The 21,867-nt window shown below is 38.3% G+C and overlaps 1 protein-coding gene across 3 annotated transcripts in view; it reads right to left on the bottom strand.

The window, feature by feature from the left end:
• SLC10A7 (solute carrier family 10 member 7) overlaps positions 1-21,867 on the bottom strand; it is a 151,209-nt gene that overhangs the window by 87,488 nt on the left and 41,854 nt on the right. For all 3 annotated transcript variants that reach the window (XM_074588848.1, XM_074588849.1, XM_074588850.1), the window contains one exon: positions 10,741-10,779. In XM_074588848.1, coding sequence (XP_074444949.1) covers positions 10,741-10,779 — 39 coding nt within the window. The remainder of the gene's footprint in view (positions 1-10,740; positions 10,780-21,867) is intronic.

Genomic DNA, 21,867 nt, shown 5'->3' with positions numbered 1-21,867 from the left:
AGTATACTTAATCTGCATTTCTAACACCTGCTTCAGTCGGCTGTGAAGTGCAATGTTATCTATAAAATTTTCTTTCATCTTTGTACTGTCCATCTAACAAAAAATTATATGATGGTGGATAATTATTTGATTTTAAAAAGGATATGAAACTTTTCACATGTTTTTTGATCATTTCTCAAAAGACATGCTCATATATTTGACATTCCATTGGTTTAGGTTTTTTTAAAAACCCTGGCTTTCACATTATTCATGTAATCTAATCCTGTCATATATTTCTCCTTCAAATAGTTAACATTCACTTTCCATACAGCAGTAAAAATGTGGGAAAGAAACTAGACCACAATTAAGCAAAGAGGCACGACAAGGTGTGCGTTTTCAGACTATTAGCACGTGCCTCAAATGCACCAGGAGAAAGAAGCTAGAATGACTTTTCCACTCAGGTGGGCATCAACGCTAGCACCTGTATCATACCACAATACAAAGTGATATATAAAGAGTACGCAGAGGTGGTGAAACCACATGCAGCTTTCATCCAGTGGGTTTACATCAGGCAAAAAAGCTGTCCCTCCTTGTGCACAGTCTCAGTCAAGTTAAACACTAGGAGAATAAAGGTGTCCAATAAACGTGTCCAATGTTGAGCTTTCAGGACACTGTTTGAAAACCAGAAGATAATAAGCAGCATGGTTTATAAATGTAGAAAACAACATGCCAGCTTCATATGTTAACATACAAAATTTTCTATTTGACATGGAGCCGTCACCACATTTAGATACAAGTAAAAAGAATCCTTTTTATTGGGAAGTAAAAAATATAAAGTTTTGAAATGCTTCATCCTGTCAGAGCTCACGTACTGTCTTTTCATGGAGTGAGCCCACCCTGCACAACACACTGAGTTTTTCATAGATAAAGTCAGATGATCATCTAGTCTCATCTTCCACCAATTAATAGAGAAAGGACATCACATAAGCATTCTTGCAACAAGCCCTTACACTGGAGTTGACCAAGGAGGTACCTTCAGAAAAGATTTTAGAAAAGGAATTTTGTGATAACATCTTCTTTAAAAAGTAGAAGCAACAAATAAGCAATTTGCTTATCATTGCAGGAAAGCAACTAGAGGTGTGCGGGTAGAGAACTGGAATGAAGGAGGAGGAAAGAAGATGCTAGGAGGTGCATTTGCTCATGTGTCATGCCAGAAAAGTCATAAACTGTATGAGCAAGCGTGAGCCTCAAGGCAGGCAAAGGAATTATCTCCAAGGTGGTTTGGATTTTGCTGGGGTGGTTTTCTGAGGCTTTTTGTCTGGTTGGTTGGGGGGGATTTTGTTGTTTTTACATGAAGTCAAAATGATAAATCTGTTCCACTGACAGAACACTGTTGTAAGAAGCCAGGTAATGACAGACCATTAATTAAAATATTTCTCCCTCTCCTTCACAACCACCAGTATTTCCAAATACGTATCATTAAGGATGAAAGCTGAGTGTTGTTTTGATACTTCGAAAGAAGCTTAGGAAAAATAATAATGAAAGGAGCCTCTCTGCAACAATACAAGTACAGCTATTCAAAGAAATTCATGAACTACTGCTGTCTCACACCGAAGGGTCATGATGGCTTCCCCAAACTGCCTTTTAAAAGGCCAACAATAAATAATAAACAAAGACAAATTTCCAAATGGAAGCTCCAGTTTTACGACAACCATGCCTTCCTTGCTAGTTGAGTTGTGAAAGCTTTTGACCTAACCTCTGGCACTTCCATTAAGGCAGTATTTGTCACCCTGACAGCAAGGGGAATGGTTTCCAGCCACTCAACTTATAGTAATAATGATGTCCTCCTTGTTTTTACCCCAAGAGACTGAGGACTGCCAATTCGCAGACTGCCAAGTTCTGAACAGGCACTGCTAGGTTAGATAGAGAAAAACCACAGAAAAAACAAACTCCATCCAAATCCAGGCAGATCTTAAACCTGTTCTGGGCCAAAAATCAAGCAGCCTAATAAATTAAGGTGCTTGGGATTTTTCTCCTCTCCGGAAGAGTCAACTTAAGGTAAAAGAAGGCTTGCATAGAATGATACAGCATTGATATTGCTATTTGTAAAGGGATGTCAAGGAACATGCATACTGCTTTCCAGAATTCAACTTTTGCTAGCTGCTGAATCCACATTTGGTGGACACAGAAGAAGAAAGAGCTCCGTGCTCCGTTATGGCTTAGTGCATCCATGCAGGGGACTCCTCAGCATTGTATTTTATATTGTTTTTATTTTATAAAAAACAGATTGTATTTTATAACAGACACAAATACCAGGTGAAACAACTCCTCCTTGCAGCAGCACTCGTTCAAAGTGCTAATGAAGAAGATGATAGGGGTTTAAATATCCCTGTTCCAAATAAAGGGATGATTTCTCTCCACTCCCCCTCACCTCAAAACACACTTTTCTCATGTAGATGACCAAAAGCTGCAGCACAGTGGAAAGATCATTGCTCCATTTCAATCAGAAGCTAAAACTTTGTGGGAAAACATTAACAGTAGATTCTAAAAACATTTTCATTTCCTTTTGATGAATTTTTTAAAAGGGAGGGAGAAAATTATATATTTTGTGCATTTCCAAATCTTTCTGCAGGGAACATTTACCCTTAAATCAGGCCAAATGACTACATGTTTGTGTACAACCACAGCCCTAGAGGAATGCAGTTTTGCTTCTTCTAGTATTAAAAGATACTACAGAGAGGGCAAAATAAAAGCCAAATTGTCTTTTACAGTGCCTCCCTTCTCAACTTCTCTTTCATGCACCAACCTACCTAACATAAAGAACCAATAAATTCAAACATTTGGTTCCCACAGACACAAATAATTATTTGCAAGAATTTTAAATCTCGTTTTACAAATAAATTGTTAAAAGTTTTGTAGTGTAAATGCTCACCTTTTTAAACAAAGCATGCAAATATTTCTCCAAGTATTTGCCAGAAACAGAGCAGCTTTTCAATGCAACCTTTTTTTAAATTAATTTCAAATAAGTGATAGGACATCGTCCCATGATACAAACTTCAGTGACTTAACTAGAAGTCAGATATCTTGATCTTACTTTCTAACAGAACTAGTGATATTTCTTCCTGTTAATTTTACTTTATCTTGGAGTTAAAAGACAGGAATCTGTTGCAAAACAGAAGACAAGAAAACACCACAAACTAGTACCAAGAGCCTTTCAACATTACAGTCTGCACACAAGTTCAGCCCCAGCACAACCGTTTTTTTTCAAGTCTTGACCATTAACAAAATGTAAGCAGAACAGAAAAAAAAATAGCATAAACCAAATATTCTCTTGACAAAAATGCTGTATTTTCACAGTAAAGAGTACAATGATGAATATCACAAAGTATGACAAAAGTAACCTTAGAAAACAAACTGGTTTTATGCTAAAACTGTGCATCAGCACAGATGTGATTTACATACTAATCCAACAAAATGCCTGATTATATAATATTAAACACATATATTTCCTCCTCTACATGTTCTCCAAATGATAGTTACCAAAGATACATACTCTTGACTCTGTTATTCATTAGCAGTCATTTAAAATGGAATCAAGCTTTTTATAATTTTCCAGTATTCAGTTTCCATTAGCAAGAGAGAAGACTGTACCATACTCACTCGGAGAGCACTTTCGTTTCCAGTTTCCCCACACTATGTGATCAGAAGAAATATGCCAGATCATAAAATTTAAGGTACTTTGAATGCCCAGTTTTAACTCCTTTAACTTCACTCCCTTCTGCTTTGCAATTCATAAATGACAATTGGACTGGAAGAATAAAGCTGCTTGAACTCTCACGCTATCTTTCTGATTTGCAACAAACACCCTGAATTCTGCCTCTGAATTTTCCCCAGCAACTTCCACTTTTACTGCTTGTTTTGCTAACTCAAGAAATGCTACTACACATATATCCTCAGCTATTTCTTCCCCAAAGAACCTGTTAATCCATAAAAACACTAACAATGGGGAGGGGGGATTCAATGTACTGTCTTAGAAGCAGTCACCAAGTACCACGCCAAGCAAGAGCACTAGATGGGGTTGCTGACCAAAAAAGTAGGTGCAAGAAAAAAAATCCCACCTACTGTTACCTGTCATATGAGGAAGTGGCAAAAGCACAATACCCAAATATATTTATCTTTAAAACAACAGTAGTTAATTATTCTGAGGCTGCAAAGAGAATACAGAGAAACACATTTAACGGCCTACTTATTGCTACCTTTAAATAAACTTTTTTTGGAAGAACTGGCTGCTTGAGTGCTGTAAAACCAAGGGAAATGAGTTAAATGCTCACTAGCAAAAAGCTAATGGGAAAACTAAGAAAGCACTGAGACGAGCTACAGCCCACATAATTTATAAACATTTGACAGCTAATAGTTTCATTTTGTATTATTATGTAGATTTCAATGCATTTTACTCTTAGCCATTGGAAAAAAAATAATACAGGGACTAATCATTGGCATTCTAGAGGATACTCTGAGAGCCTAATAGCACATTTTCTTTCTTCATGGTTACCATTACTTACCCTCCTCCCTAACGTTTCAAAGATAACCAACAGCAGAGCTATTATTTGTTAACTGGTTTTCAGACAGTCTGCGCTGGCTGGCCGTGTAAATCCCTACTGACTTCATTGGTCTTTTCAAATCAACTGTGTCATCAGGCAGACCACACAGTAGGTGTTACAATACTCAGATTTCCGGTTGTCCCCCTACCTGATTTCTCTGAGTCCCTCGGGAGCAAGATCCCATTTTCTTCTTTTTAACTTTCTGACTATCACACCTTTATACTTACTCCTTCTTTATTTTAAAGGAGTTCAGCATTAGCCATAGACAAGCAGATTAAGAGAGAGAGAGAGAATGACTGGGATGGGTGCCTAGCCATCCCTCAAAATAATCATCTGTATCAAGGCTCTTAGGCCCGCAGAAAACAGGCCTCTGTGACACTGAGCTTCTTTACTCTGCCTTGCTCGTACCAAAATAGTAAAAATTAACTCAAACATATGTATTTAACTGAGCATGTTATACACTGGAAGCACAAATACACAATAGGAGTGAAGGCCTACAGACTGTAAAGTGTTACTTGGCAGATCTGGAAACAGCTGATGATGCCCAAATTTGCACTGAGATTTCAGATCAAGTAGCAGAAATCAAAATGAGGACGTTAAATAACAATGAGAGAACCAAGCACCAGCCACAAAATAAGAGAAAGTTACAGTAAGACAACATAAGTGGCTCCCAAGATGATTTAAATTCCACGGAATCCAAACTCTTCCTGCCAGGTACATAATATCTGGTCCAAGGATTTGCTGCTGATGAGATCTGCCATCCCCTTCCACTCCTGCAAAAACTCCATCCTTCAAGGCTGAGGTGGCTTCCCAAGTGGCTGATTAACAGGGAGAACTTGCTCAGGGTTTTGAGAACTACCCGAATCAAATTTGGAGCACAGACCAGCAGCACCGCTGTCCTGCTTCACAGAGGAAGAATAGGAGACCACTTCTAAGAGTGCGGTGGCACACCATAAAGCAGCTCCGCTTTGAAATTAAACAAGACTGAATCTAGAATTCAGCACCGATTGTGAACAGACTTCCTGGCAAGATTTTCTTGTAAACAGCTAGCACAGTAAAAAGGGAATCCCAGATGACTGTGCTGCCCCTTTCATACTGCAAAGACACAATTAAGAGGGAACAAAGGGGTATACAAACATTTGCCTGATTTTAGAAAAACATTTACAATGTTTGCGCTAGCAATAATTAAGCCAGATAAGGATATTCATCCTAGAAATAACTAAGATAAAAAAAGTGATAATAAAAAAAAAACAAAAAAACCAAAATAAACCTAAACTATTCAACATCCATTAAGGTGAAATAAAATAAATTCAGACAATTGGTTATTTCCATATGGGTGGATTTCTTTAAATAGTAATGAAATCATTGCTAAAAAATCCATTGTTATTAAAATAAAAAAGTTGGCTCAGCCTACCAAAATTAGATTTGTAAGTTGCTGGTCATTCCCATAATTAAATCTGTGTCACAAATTTGCAAGAAAAATGGACACTATGACTAATGCATTTACTTGCTGCACTAGTGCTGTCAGGCTGTGTAAATCATTATGCCTGCTAAAGCAGAGTAGATAAGAATTCCATACATTTTCATTAACCAACTAAGCTTGGTGTATATGTGACAAGCTAACTTTCATATTCCCTGCTAGCTTTAGCTTTCATTTGGAAGACAATGTAAATAAAAACACTAGTCTTGATTTGATTAGCCAAGTGGCTGCTCCAAAAATTATTTGCGTTTTTGAAAAACATGAATCAGCTCTTTGAAAGACGGTCATATAAAACAACAAAATCATATATACTTAATTTGGACAAAGGAAATTAATTAAATGATGGGCACCTGGAATAGGTTTCTTCCTTCTGAGTGACTTGTGCAGCCTAGACACACGTCTTATTTCATCCCACAGGTTTCAACAGAGGAAGCGAAGCTAATCCAAGACAGCATCAGAAGTCTCAACAAACACTTTCATTTTTCAGCTGTCCTTTGCTGTGCTTTCTCAGGAGTGCAACAGTCAGAGCAGAGTCCTCTGAATCTTCTCTTTTCCTCTTGATTTCCTGTCACCACAGACCTTCAGATCTTGGTTACAGTTCTTTGTTTAAGGTGAAGCTGATGGCTGTTCCTTTCACACTTACTGTTCATAACCCCAAGGCACCAAAGAATCGGACAACACTGACTCACATCACAAGGTGGATACTCTCATGGGTTTCCAAGCCCACTGTCTCAAGCGGAAAGAAGATTAATGAGAGGTAGAAAGAGATGAGACAATACTGTTTCTAGTCTATCAGTGCAGAGCACTTTGTGAGGACATCCTCTTCCAGACTTTAGGGCCGCTCCTTCTTCAATGCACGTGGCATTATATTGTCACTGCAAATTGAGTTTAGCTCTCAACTGAGCACGTGTCTCCACTTCAGTGCAAGAACAGCCTCAATGACAGGCTATGCCTCGGTGAACTTAAAGTCAAAGGAGCTGAGTCACCCAGGCAAACACCATGGAACAACCATCTGCACAGCATGTTTTGCAGGATCCTGCCAACTGCTCTGCGATTTGGATATTAACAAGCATTATTTTTTCTGTTGCAGCACAACTTTTAGAAGCAGAAAAGAGATGCTTGGGAAGCATGATAGTGCATACAATGTTAAAAATCTCAGCGGACCCACACTTAACATCCCATTTCTTTAGTCTTCGGGGGCAAAAGTATCCTCTCCTAAAAGTGGAAGCAGCTCAGTGCATTCTACCTCAGCAGATCTTAGCATGCATTTGCATGCTTTACAGTAGCAACCTTGCTGATAACCACTCACTATTAGTAAAATTATATCAGGTTTTATTAAAGCCTCATTAAAAGGAAAAACTGAAATCACTGATGTGCCACAATTATTGTAAACCAAACTGTTTAAACGAGGGGAGGAGATAATGATATTAACTACCCAACTCAAAGCAGTCCTCTGTGGTATGATTCTAAATATTCTCTTGGATGAAATTTATGTAAATTGAATTCATCTATCGTTAGTTATTACTAATCTAGCTACATAAAAACACTTTTCTGTAACAATTAGTTCTTTAAAACACTGTGTTTTAATTAGACCTGGGACATTATTAAACTAAATGTAAATATGTACAATATCATTCCATGCATTGTTTTACCTGCATATTTATAGGAATGTAGGCTTTCGTGGATTTTAAAAGGAATTACTTTGTGGTTGGTTGGTAGTTTTTGTAAATTTCCTTACCAGTGAAAACACTGCCAGAAGCTTAATCTAAGTGTATTTCTGCTCATCAAGACTTCTTTGGCATTTCTACATTTTGTGTATCATGATGTGTTCCTTTTCATCTGAATAAGCTCATCTCAGTATCATTCTAACATTACACTGAGTCTTTTCCTGCAGACATTTTGTGCCACAGTTTATTTTAATTTAACTTCTCAAGGCCCATTTCCTAGTCTTAAAAAAGAAACCAAAAAAAAAAAAAAAAAAGAGTTAAAAGCATAGCACATCTTTCAGCCCTTTTAAATCAGCTTGCTTCACACTATCATACACAGGCATCAGCCCACAGGGCATAGTCTGCAAGCAGACAACATACTCCTGGCTTTGCGAGGGCTACACACAAGTGCAGCAACGCGCCCATGTGCTACGCATGGTAAAACAAGGAAAATAAGAAAAATTGCAGCCTTGCCAATAGTCAGATCCTTCTAAATTATCTCCAGGACACATATATGGTTGTGGTCACAAAGACAGATAACTACATCTAAGCCTATCCACAGATAGCACATCAGACACTACTAAGAAAAATGCAAATGTGATTTAGATTCATCATGAATTAAAGACACAGTAAATAGGATCTCCACCTATAGCCAAGGCCGTTAAGTTAGGCACCGATATAAACAGATGGATTTCCAAAAACACCACCAGGACCTTCCATTACCTTTGCAGAAACAGGCCAATTATTTTCATCTTTTATAGAACAGTTTTGACTTCAAACAAGTGTGTGTGTATATATATACACATATATATATTTATTTAATGCTTTGCGAGTTGTTCATGGAAAACTCACAACGTGAGTGACCACATGTTAGTGACATTCAGGAGCCACTCAATGTAGGCCATGTAGGCCTACAGCAATGTGAAACTGATAAACAATTCTGGCTACTTATTACAGACGCTGGCCTACTATCACGCCATTGCATTTTCAGTCATAAGGTTCATCCTATTAGCTTTGTAACTGGAGAAGTTTGTAAGAGCAAAGCTTTCAGTAAACGGATTTGTGATTTATTTTCTGTCATGCATGTGTATTCCCTACACAATCATGATTTCAAACGAGGATACCCCAAGAAGAATCTTAAGTGTGTGTATATGTTTGTGACCTAATTGTGGCCACTTTCTTTATAATTTTTTAAAAATTCAGGAATTAGAAAAAAAATCAGCTGGCACTGTGGTTTCATTCTAGATGATCTTTAGTATTTTTGAAAAGTCCTGGGAATTTTAACAGGAATGTTTACTGCAATGCTGCTCCAAGATTTCAAAAAAAAAATCTGAAGTGAATAAAAAGTGAAACGCGGTAACTATATGTAAATAGAACTTTCCAATGATCAGTTCATGGAACTAAGATCAAAACCAAAATCAGGAGTACTACACAAACACACAAACTAGCTCAGCTTCTTTAACTGAGATTTCTTCAAAGAGCTACAAACAGGTTCTAGAAATTAAAATATGTTTATATTGCTTTACTGTGAGCCACCATTGTAGTCAGATGCTCTGGGGCCCAAATTCTTATTTGAAGTCAAAAGACATTCTCCTAATGACAGCTGAACTGAGGCCTTTGGGTATTCGAGGAAACCTCCTGAACTGAAAGCCGAGGACAGCAGAGAAACTGGAGCTTGTGCCAAGCAACAAGAGAAAATGCCACGCACATACACAGACTTAAGGGTTGCTCTAACACTGATTCAGAAAGTACCTTCTTCCCTTTGGAGGAGGACATGATAGGTGACAAAAAAGGAACGAATATTTGGGAATTGATATTTTAAAAACATGAATGGTCATCTGTGCCCACAAAAGCTTACAACCACCCTCCTAATTTCAACCTCGTCCCTCAAAAAAGCCGCAGCACAATGTGTAATTTCAAAATGCCACGCAACTTTCTCTCTTGGCAGTATAGCTTTACATAGTTTAACTCCCAAACTCCAGCTTTTCATAAAACAAATTAGGCATAAAATGAGTTATTTTGTACTTTCAGTTTTGATTTCAATTTCCTAATTTGAATTCTTTTGTCATTCATTCATTTTATACATCATAGTCCTCTTTCTGGGGACACAAGATTGGAATCACAAACGCACTCTGCTAAATATGCACAAATTCTAGTAAAGAAGAATAAATTCAATTATTAGCTGCCTAAATAAATAAAACAATGTTTTATTTATTAAAAAAAAAAAAAGAGTAGCTTGCCTACACAGAAAATCATTTGTATTTAATATTCATTAATGTCTCTCTAAACAACATATCAATAGAAGAAATCTGTCCTTCCTTTCTTCATAAATACATTTATTTATTGTTCTTTACAGTGTCCTTTCTGAATCTTTGTAGACTATCAGGCTCACAAATACTGTTTTTGCTTTTTACAGAAACAGTTATATTTCCAGCTGGATTGATTGCTTTCCCATATCCAGCTATTTTAGTGTGTTCCTCAGAGACATTGAGTGGCTTCACTGACAGTGAAATATGCTAAACAAATGACATGTCACTGAGTAAATTAGCATCTACTCTCTGATCAGCTGGGTCATGTTTTCTTTTCAAAATCCATGGCCTCTTGATAGAAAATAATGAGTATTTGATGGGCCTTATTAGAAAAATCAATATATTGATGCCCATGTCTGAAACATCTGCATAATAATAGATTCCGTTAACCCATTAAGGAGAAAATTAAGATGTGTTTACACATTATTAATTTACCATGAGCAGAGACAATTTATTCACTACTTTTGTCAAGAGTTTAGCAAAAAGAAAAGAAATTGTAATATCTGTATTTAACGGCATGGTGACATAAACTGAAAGATGATTTGAATTTTTCCTAGCTAAATAGTACAATTCCACCAACACTAATGTGAAAAATACAAACACAGCAATGATACTGTTTAAAATAAGATTGTTAAAGCACTTGTTATAAATACTGCATTACTTACCAAAAAACTTCCAAAAGCAGAATTAAATATAGCAGCTGCCTGAAGAGAGAAAAAGATAAATATCACCAATGGTGAAATAGCTATAGTACAAGAACAAAATGTTATTTCCCCACCCAACAAGCTATTAGATTCTCCAAATACACACATACACAGAGACCATTAGGCAGTTAGCCACTGCTTAAAAAATTGCCAGTGGCCTGTAACTTATGAAGACTGATAGGTTCTAGTTTATGCATTCATAAATAATGTGCTGAAATGGACAAAAGCAGGAGAAGAAGAAAATCCTTGCCGGTAGACTTAAGAGAAATATCCACAAAAACTAAGAATATTACACAGAAGCTTAGTCTCACTGGTTTTGCTCTAATTTTGCTCTAATTTCCCAGAAACATATTTTTACATATTGACCTGTTAATTAAAATAATCTGATTTAACTAAAATATTGCATTTTCATAGACTTTTAACAATTTTTAATGGAATGTTAATCAGGCAAGCAAACTAATTTAATTGTTCATCATAATAAAGTATTGACTAATTCAGAAGTTTCTGTAGGTTTACCAAAAAATTTAAAATAGGAACAACAAAAGAAAACAACAAAAACCCCCACACTTCCTAAGCCAAAACGTCTAATCACTACTTTTTACTCCATAGTCTTTTAAAATAAGAAAAAAACCAACTTTTATAATTACTTTAGAAGTGTTTGTGCTTACCTAAATATCCAGGAAATATAAGGTAGCGGTATTATTTCTTAACATTAACTCATTAAATTCCAGGAGGTTAAAACTTGAGTCTTGAATAGGTTTCCCCAATTAACCAAGAAAGAACAGAAACTCTTGTATGGCAGCCAGTCTGATGATGAAAAGCCACACAGCAAAGGTAAGAGGAAAGGGAGGAGGGAAATCTACCATTTACATGAAGATTTAGAGCAGAGTCAAATTAATCACCCTGGACACTTCCAGCCACAGATTAATAACAAGTGGATGCTAGCGAGTTTAGCAAGTTTGAATAAAGTCCAAAATCAGGGTAGGAGCTGTAGCTGAACCTGCCTTCTGCTCCATAAGAGGATGCAATGAAAATGAATGGGTAATGAGATCCTTGGCTCTAGAGAGCTTAGCTTTCTTATTCAAGTTCATAATTAATTCAAAGCTTTGATAATTTCATTAGATTCCTCCTCTGCTGGCCCTATCAATAAAAGATGGCACTGGACCGCAGCTCCTCAGCGGCCCAAATACAAAAACAAATGCAGACTGGGAAACCTTTGCTGACTTGCTTACTAACAGGGACAATGGCATATGGCACTCCATGTTGCGGAGGGAGCAGCTGAATAGATACAGCTAAATAAAACATTATAGTTGACAGTTGTAAACTACAGTAACATATTTTAACACCTCTTCCTCATCAGCATTCCTTTTTTGAACATAAAAAAAAAAAAAAAAGAAAGAGGCACAAGTCCAAACAGCTCCTCTTGCCAGAGATCACAGCTGAAAGCAAGAGCGAGCACTACTTGAAACAATTCTTCAACAAGTGTGAATTAAATCAGGATTTTCTACCTGTATTGGAAGCAGTGCAGCTGATACTTTCATGTGGCAAGAGAGACACACATTACACCCATGCACAGAAACCTACTGCAAGGGATCAGTTTCAATACAGGAAATGTCCTTACAGGTATCTTTTGTTAATATAGTTATAGTTAATATAGATAGTTCCTACTGTCATTATATTAAAAATAAACATCAGGTTTATTAAGTCCATTTGGTATTTGTTAGACATGTGACATTCTTTTACACAGAGTGATTGCATTTGACCACTTCAATCTGATAAAGATGCAGAAAGGTCCCTTTTATTACATCCTGCTTCTGAACCCAAGAAGGAGGATCTAGACTTCCATTTTTAAGCACATCTAAAAGATCTCTTCCTTGCAAAACTGTCTCCGCTATATAAAACAGTGTAAATCAGGTGTTAAGATCTGAAAGACAGACGCATCTGGGCTCCACTTCTGCACCAGAAGCCTGGGAGGAAACTTAATGGTCCCCTCCTCCCCACGCAGATTTTGTGTGCAGAGTGACAGCTACATTTCTGTGTGCTCCAAAGAACCGTATCACTCACCCTCTTCAGGAAAGCTGCTGACGTCCTCATAAAATGGACAGGGAACACAAAAAGTAGCCCTTCATTCCCTAACTAAACTTACCTCCCTGTCTCAAAAATATCTGGTCCTACCAGAAGTTGAGCTCAGGCCAGGCTCTGCTTACAGTGGAGGTGAGCCTGCCAGGCCACGTCGACTGATGCAAGAGAAATGACTTTTGTGCTAGAAAGCCCTCAGCCGTTCTCCTGGTCAACGCACAAAGAGCAAAGCAGTAGCTGGCAAGACCCATATACTTAGAAGAACACCGTGCATCTAGTTTTAGCCACATCAGTGGCTACCAATCCTGATTTGACACCATGTAGAGACATTAATTGTTTTACTTAAAATACCCTGCAATTCCACTTCCAGGAGAAATTCTGTACCTGGAAAGGCTGTAAGGAGAGATAATAGATGGTTATGTGGTGGTGATATTTTGGCCTTCAACAAACTTCTTCCTTCCTGATCCACTCAGAAGACTTCTGGGTTGGTTGTTTGGTTTTTTTTTTATTTAATATTCCCACACATATAACAGGTACTAAGACAACAATCTTAGACAAATTTTATGCTTCAGGTATTCAGCCAGTCATGTGCAAAAGTCGTAATTCACGACTGGTCCAGGGGTACACTAGTTTGCAATTTTTAATTCCCTTTCTCCAAAGTGTCAGAAATCATCCATGGCAGATATTTAAACACTTATTACAGGCAAAAGAAAAAAAAAGAAAAAAAAAAGTTATCAGGAAGACCACAAATTAAGCTATAATCATTCAGATGATCCGCCTCAGTGAGGGAGGACTTAAACACGTTGATTTCTCTATTAGCAGTTTTATTTATAAACATTTCTCCCAACAAACTTAGAAGTAAATTCTTCTCATACTCACAAACTTGGGGCTTATATTTGTGATTATTCTGGTTCAGCTTAAACAATCTGGTAGTAAACTGATTCAACTGCTCCAATTTGTAATTAAACACACCTAGTAGCATGACTCTGTAGAATTTAAACACTTTGTGCTTCCAACTCCCTTCTATCAAGAGGGATAATATTGCCTACATACCTCACAGGGCATTGTCAAAATTAATTCATTGCTTAAAAAGCACTCTGAGATCCTTAGAGGGATGATACAAATAAACATTAGTGCTGACACATGATACAGCTAGGCTCTTCATTTTTTTATTCGAAACATTTATTAGTCACCTATTATTGTGTAACTTTTTTCAGTGTTTGCTCTTCTTGTGCTTCAACAGATATCAGACTATCTGCAGGCAGCTTAAATGAAACAATAAAACATGAAAACATTTAGATGTCCTTATAATGCTCCAAGTTCAGATTTGCATGTGTTTGCAAACCATTCATTGCATTTACCATTAATATGAGGGAAGAGTTCTCTACAAAATCAACAGTAAGATCCTTTCAAAAGGTAAATGCATAACCATGTATTGAAATGCAAGGTCAGGCCACATTCAAAAGCAGCAGTAGCAGCAACCAGACCAATTATTCAAGTTTGCATCAACTCAAGAGACAAGAGTGAAAGTCACTGCCAGTACTCTTAACAGAGCTAGTACAGAACAGCACGTACATCTCCACTTGAGTTTAAAATAGTACATGCTAGCTCCACTAACAACAAATTTACTTAATATTAAGGAGGTGCAAATTCAGTCAACTGCTTATGGCGCTGGGCTTGAGGGAACTCTCTCTCTGGTCTGCATTTCCAGGGAAGACTGGCTGGCCTGGAGCACTTTCAAGTGAGAAGTAACCAGCCCACCTCTGAAGGAAACCTACCTGGCAGTACTCAGCACAAACTTTCCTCTTCCCATACCTGAGCCTAGCACAAAGCTTCAGCCCTTCATCTCCCACCTTATCCTGGAATATATGTATGGAAAACACTGCGAAGGTTTGTAACATTGACAACAAGAAGATCCAAGACACTCCTCATAGCAACAAAGGCTAGTAAAAAGACAGAAGAAAGAGGCAAAGCCCCAACCAAGGGGCTGAGCACTTCCCCATGGGTAGGTACCCAAATGCAGCGTTCCAGTACATGTGACTGGGCAGCAAATCAAAGCACGCTAAGGTTTCGATAGCATTAAATACAGAACACACTCTGAACTCTGTTCCATTTCCTTTTATTTTGGTATCAAACTAAACCCACTTGGAATTTATTAGACTAAGTATCTTTTTATAATAATGTAGCAGGACTACACTAAAAAAGAGGAAAAGATACGCTGGCAACATTTGGAACACCTGGGTCAAAAACCAACATTTTTTCATTATCCACGGGGTTTGAATGAAATTGTTATGCACAACTCAACGGGAACTACAATTTCCTTTACTGCAGTGTCACAGGGAAACAAAGCTGCTTCATAATTTTATATGTGGACCATATGAAAAAGTAAAGGCTTTTTCACTGATACGTATACATTTTTTTAAACCCTAAAACATTTGATTCTTGAGTGTCATTCGGCAGCCTCTAGGGAGGTAACCTTCCTAACTATACTTAACCCTACGCTTACCCCCAGGCACCCTACAGATAAGAAGACACATTCTACAACAGTAGGACCTGTCCAGCCCTGAGTCACCCCTGCTCTGTGGAAAGGATGTTCCAGGGCCAAGGCCACAAATGCAGAGTAATGAAACTAAACAGCCTCAAAACACCTCAGAAGGAAGCAGCCTGGGCATCACACAAAGCTGCTCTGTGTATGCCCGCAATTACCTGCAGTTAAAACCCTATCATTTTCAGACATGCACTAGTGGGATATACAGCTCAAGTACCAGGCATAAGACTAAATATCCTATTTAACACACATGGCGCAATGAAGAAGAGAGAAAAACCCAGAAGAGTAGAAAGAACTAGGGAAAGACAAGGAATATTTACATCTCAGGCAGACAACATTCCTTACCCTGAGGGTGGTGAGATGCTGGAACAGGTTGCCCAGAGAGATTGTGGATGCCCCATCCCTGGAAGTGTCCAAGGCCAGGCTGGATGGGGCTTTGAGCAGCCTGGTCTAGTGGGAGGTGTCCCTGCCCATGGCAGGGGGTTGGAACTAGATGATCTTTAAGGTCCCTTCCAACCCGAACCATTCTATGATTCTATGACTCTAGCAGTACTACTGCAGGATTATGCAGTAGAGGGCAGAGAACACAATGTGGTAGTATAACATTTTACAGCGTCCATGTTACTAATGCCAAATTTAATAGATCTACATCTCCTACTTGACAGGGAAAAGAAAAAAGAAAAAAAAAAAAGACTGAAGAAAGTGATGGAAATGGTTTGACCAAACAGGACAGAAAGGAAATTTTATCTACCCAAAGAGATCAGTGTAGTTCGAGAAGGTGGAGGAAGAAGGCAGGACGTCAGAAGTAGCTTGAATGAGTTGGCAGAGTCCCTTTAAACAACTCCTTCAATCTCCTATTTAAAAATAAAATCTCATGTGAGTGTTACCGCAGCTCATGTCTTAACTGCTGTTTCCATTAATAAGATGTTACAGCTCTGTAGAAAGCTATTTGCCACAGCACTGTTACTGCAAACAGAATATAAATATACCTAATAAGGTTTAATCTGTGTTGCTGTTCATAACTATTCATCTGAGTTCAGACGGGAAAAAAATATATATATTCAAGTTCCTGGGTTTGAGCACCAAATTGAATCAGGTGTCCTCTTCTCTTAAGAAAATTAAGTTGCTTTTGTGCAAGAGTGTTTTAATGAGAACAGAGCCTGCCGACATTGATAAATGGGAATGACACCAGAGAGAGCATGTAAGCAGGACAATATGTGCATGTTACAGTCTTACAGGCTATTTTTCACTGACTATCCTGAATGACTTCGCTGTTTCTTAAGGGGCCTATTAATCTCAAATTTAGTTATTACACAACGTTTATTTGAACATATATTCTGTGGATGATGACAGTTAATAAAGGAAATCTTTTACAAGCTGTATTTTTACATATTGTTCCAACTGCAGCTTCCAGTCATTCTGCTGTATTGATGGAATAACCTAGTTATGATGCAGCTTTAAAAAAGGCACATATATTCAGATTCTTTTCTAAGCATGTGGGGACTCTTAAATAACTGTTAAAATGCACATAAAAATCCTGCTACCGCATGGCAAAAATAAGAGAGGTAATGTTAACTGCTCAACAAAATCTCTAGCTGCACACTTACCCCCTCAAAAGCAAAGCACATGCCTTTTTAACACCCCTGCATCATCTTTGAGAAACAAATAGGGCCTAGATTTGACTCTTGGAGATGTGTATACACTCCATATTGAATTCAACAGATGTTGTAGTTGATCTTACGCATAAATTTGGCCCCATGTCTTATATACGCGATAGGGCACCTCACCAGTGCTATTTCATTAAAAAAAAAAAAACCAAAACACACAAACACAAAACAACAAATGAAAAAAAAAAAACACACACAAAAAACCTCCAAAAGCCAGCACAAAACCCAACTTTGAAAACAACTAATTTTGATTCCAAAGAAGTGTTATAAAAATGTGAAATGATATTCCAAAAGTCTCTTAAAAAAATATATATTGAACTACTCTAATTTTTTTAGTGGAGTGGAACTGTACAGATAACCGTATCCTCTTAAAAAAAACAAAAACACCACAACCAAAACACCCACACCACACACAAAAAAAACCCACATCCACCAAGGAAGCCATAGAATGCTAACAGAAATACCCACCAAGATATGGAGGGGACTATGTTTTTATCTACCGCCACGTTCCCTGTGGTCCAACAGAATTTGTTGACTGTGAAAAAGATATCACCCCAACCTGCCTCTAGAGCTGTGCTGACAATATGAAAACATTTGTTTATTTCAACCATGATCAATAACCATCAGTTTTATGGAAATGACGCTGAAAAGGCAACAGAAAATGAAAACAGAATAACTAATATGCTGGTTGTTCGCATTTCAGCAGGGGAACATTATTCAGAGAATGATGGCCTCTAAAACACCTCGTTGAGCTGTGGATCCGAAGCTGCGCACACTACACATTTGTTCTGGGCTGGCAGAGGTTGCCATCACCTGAGTAGAAGTTTGTGCTGCTTCAGCCAGGCTCAGCATTCTGCCACAAGCAGTGCATGGAAACCAGCTGGGGGCTCTGCTGGCAGAGAGTTATTGCCTCCTACCTCTTGCTAGCCAAGTTCTTTTTGTTGAAAAATCAGTCTTTCACTCCCCCATTTTTGTAGTTCCTCATAACCATCACCGCCTGTTGGTAATAATATTTACAAATACAAAACCATCCATCAAAAGGATGTCAAAAGGCAGGCTTTTTAGACACATTTATTTAGTGTACATGGTGCTCTCCATTGAAGGATTTCTGTTTCACCAATAGTTTCAGCAATACTGAGACTGAAAGAGAACTATCCTGCTTTCTTTCCTTTCGTCAGAGATGCTAACTTCTCTCTACTGTGAGCAACTGGCATGACTCAAGGGAGTTCTGGAGGGTCAGCATGGTATTTCACATTCAGAGGCAGTAGGAGGTGAAGACTGAAAGCCAGGAGAGGATATACATTAAAGATTTTTTTCCAGAGAGTAAAACCAGAATGTAAACATTTGTTAACAATGCAAATGGCAAACATTAAGCATTCAGATCTCAGGAATGTTTATGTGTCAGTCTGCAAGTTTCCACCAATACTAATCTACAGATTAGTAACAGGAAATCCATGCTGAGCAAAGGCTGGAAAGCAACACTGTCCTGTATGGCTGGATCATTTCACTTGAGATTACTTACATAACCCGACAGAATGAAAACAAAAGCCTCCATCATCAGTATCAGAAATATGACATGAAGGAAGCCAGGAGGGAAGAAACGCTTTCAGGAGTTGGAATGTCCATCTCCACATTGGAAGAACCAAGACTTGGTCTCCTCAAGTATAGAAGAGGCAGATGCTTCATGAGACATACTGCACAGTGCCTGACTAGCCCAGGCTATTCACTGTACAACACTGTTGCTTTGTTTATAGCTTCTTTGCTTTACCCTAAATGCCACAGATGTACCCATACCAGATGCTTACATGGCTGCGTAGGATATAAAACTGGTGCGATGCTCACAAGGCTTACCAGGGGAAAAAGTCTATCTAGGCCCTATCCAGAAACACAAATGTAGGCAACACACACCTTTTGCAACCTCACATCTATCCCTTCAAGATGCTAAGGCGAAAAGAGATTTCCTCCTTCTAATAACCATGGACCATTTCCTTTTGACAATGAGAAGGGCTGTCAGCAGAGACACCAATACTCTCACCTCGTCCTTGTGTGAGACAGTCCATGACCAGCCATACCCCAAGGCCAGCAATACCCTGAAGCTGTAGTTTAACCTCCCTGTCCTCCCATCGGCTGCAGTACGAAACACAGAATCACTCTCATAAGACACAGTGCCTTCCAGTGTTGGTTCGTACATCACACACCCCAGTGGGGCAGTAACCTGAACATCTACAGTGGACTTCTGAATACTAACATGAATAAACAGAGGCAGTTTCTCTTTTTCTCTCCTCTACTTAAAATCTGTAAATGCAAATATTAAGATTACTGCCCAGTGCCAGTGTAAACATTTGAGCAAGCAGTGATTTAAAGCTGACAGACTTGTAACAACACACGCTTTCTCATACTGAGTACATACATGCATAACTACCTGAAACTCCATGCTCTAGCATCTGATGTACTCCTCCACAAACTTCATATGGCTCTGCCACGACAGAAAGCTCTGGGTTCCCAGGAAGGCATAGAGCCAGACTTTTTGTATGTAATTTTTCCCCAAATGGAAAGCCCATTTCCATAATTTTCCTAGACATAGGGAAAGAGAAGGCAACTTCCCCTTTCTACCTACGTACTGTAAAGTGTAAGCCTTAGCAGCCATACATTTGATCTGTGAAACAGACCATGCTACACAATTAAGAGGGCAAAAAGGAAAGAATCTAACTAGTCACTGACACTTTGGTATGAAAACTACCCACAAACCTTATGCACATCATACATTTGTTAGTGACTCCAGGCTTATTACCTTAGCAGTGAAGACACTAGCTCTCGCACCAGAACAAATGGACTGCTGAGCAATGATTTAATAAAGGAGACTCAGCTGAACAGCGGTATACAAGTAACTCTGCCAACTTGATCCTCTCTTACGGTCAAACACTTCATAACTGTAAGTGACTTTCTCTCGAAAAAAAAATAAATTACTGTAGAAGGTATCCTCAAAAGGATACAGAGCAATAACAACCTCCCAAACATACTTTTATTTAAGTTCACATTTTCTGAGATCTTAAGCTGTGATAAAAACACTTAAAGGTCTTGTCCCCTGATTCTCCTGGAGACACATCATCCATAACATGATTAGAGGTCTAGTTAAACAATGCATCCCACAACTCCAAAGAGTATTACTTCCCTGCTGAAGTGAAATGAAAGCACAAGGCCACTTTTTAAAAGGTGCCCTTTGCATTAACTGTAAGGCTGTGCCTGGACCAGTATTTTTCTATAAATATCCCACTGTCATATTGCTTTCTGGGCAGTTAGTAGCAGAACCAGACATTTTAACTGCTATGCCATCCAAACCAGCTCAGAATGGCGTTGTTATTAAAGTGCCTGTCACTACTGCCACTAGGAACAGTTTCACTATTGGTTGTGCAATGTCAGGAAATGGGAAATAAAACACTATTGCAAGGAAGGCCACAGCATGGGGAGGCTGGCTGAATTTCCAGCTTTGTAAAATAAAAAGTGGCCCACTGCACAGATCCATGAACCCCAATCTCATGTCAGAACGTGTCACAGGTCACAGTTAAAAGGCAAGGAGATTTTCCATATCTCAAAGAAGTATAATTACTTTATTTTTTTTAACCTAGCCCAAAGGTTAGGCTTTACCGTAAACCAGTATTGTACAGTACTGGAAATTCCCATTATGAGCCCAGCCAAAACTCTGCATGCTGCACTATTGTGGCAGAGGTAGAAAGAGAAGGAAAAGAAAAGTAGCATACGATAAGGAAGAGACCAGTTCGATAGCCACTGCCTGAAGGTAAAAAAGGAACAATCTTGATGCCTGCAACCGCATTCTTTTAAATGCTGCTCAGATACTTCTGTCATCTAAATTAGCAATTCATATAACTATAAGTTACACATACAGAGAGTGAGAAAGTGCATAAATGCACATCTTTACATATTACATATCCCCAAAATTTGCCCAAGGAGTTCAGCAGTGACAGCAGTAACAACTGAGGCCTCAAGCTGTTTTTCTCTGAAAACAAATTAACTACAACATTGGTATTTACCACCACCCTTCTTCTGAAACATGCCCAAAACATCTTTAAATTCTAATTAGTCCCCATTTTCCAAAAGGACTGCTATATCCTCTAATCCAAAGGAGGTAGAATAGGGGGGCTAGTCTTCATTAAAGTGCAAGGATTAGTACTCAAATGCCAATATCAAGTCTAGGTCAGGGGCCTGATTTCACAAGTACTTGGCTAGCAGTAGAAGTACATCACAAACTACAAAAATGCTGAAACTGTTCTTTGGAATTTTCAAACGTGTGTATCTATATGTATGTATTACATAAACTTATCTATAAAATACATGGCGACTCAACTAAATTAAAGATATTTTTATTACTTCCTTGAAGTAATTTGCATTATTCTCTAATGGGATAGAATACTATATAACCACTACTTCTCTGAAGAAAAGGTGGAGAGAAAACATGAAAACCTATGGGTTTCACATACAGAATTCTCCTCACGTTCTGTGGAGAGCAGAGGCTCACCAAGAGCTGTGCTGTGTGCAAGCCTAAGAAATGCACAAGCTTGTTTTGCTGCAAAAGGTCACAAACTTGCTGTCTGCGTTCAACATGCTCTTTGCGGCAGCATTCACTGAGATTCTACAGTTTCCATGTACACCCAGAGTTGTCTGTAACATCCAGCGTAAGGGATATTCCAGTATTTAAACATTTGCTTCAAACCTAAGTTCCCCTCGCCTCTAGAATCAGCACTTCTCATACAGTGATTGAAATTTTCTTTTTCAAAC

Source organism: Larus michahellis, chromosome 5, assembly GCF_964199755.1.
Source record: "Larus michahellis chromosome 5, bLarMic1.1, whole genome shotgun sequence".
Taxonomy (NCBI): Eukaryota; Metazoa; Chordata; class Aves; order Charadriiformes; family Laridae; genus Larus; species Larus michahellis.
Note: the sequence above shows the minus strand (reverse complement) of the source record. Positions and strands in the feature narration are given on the sequence as shown.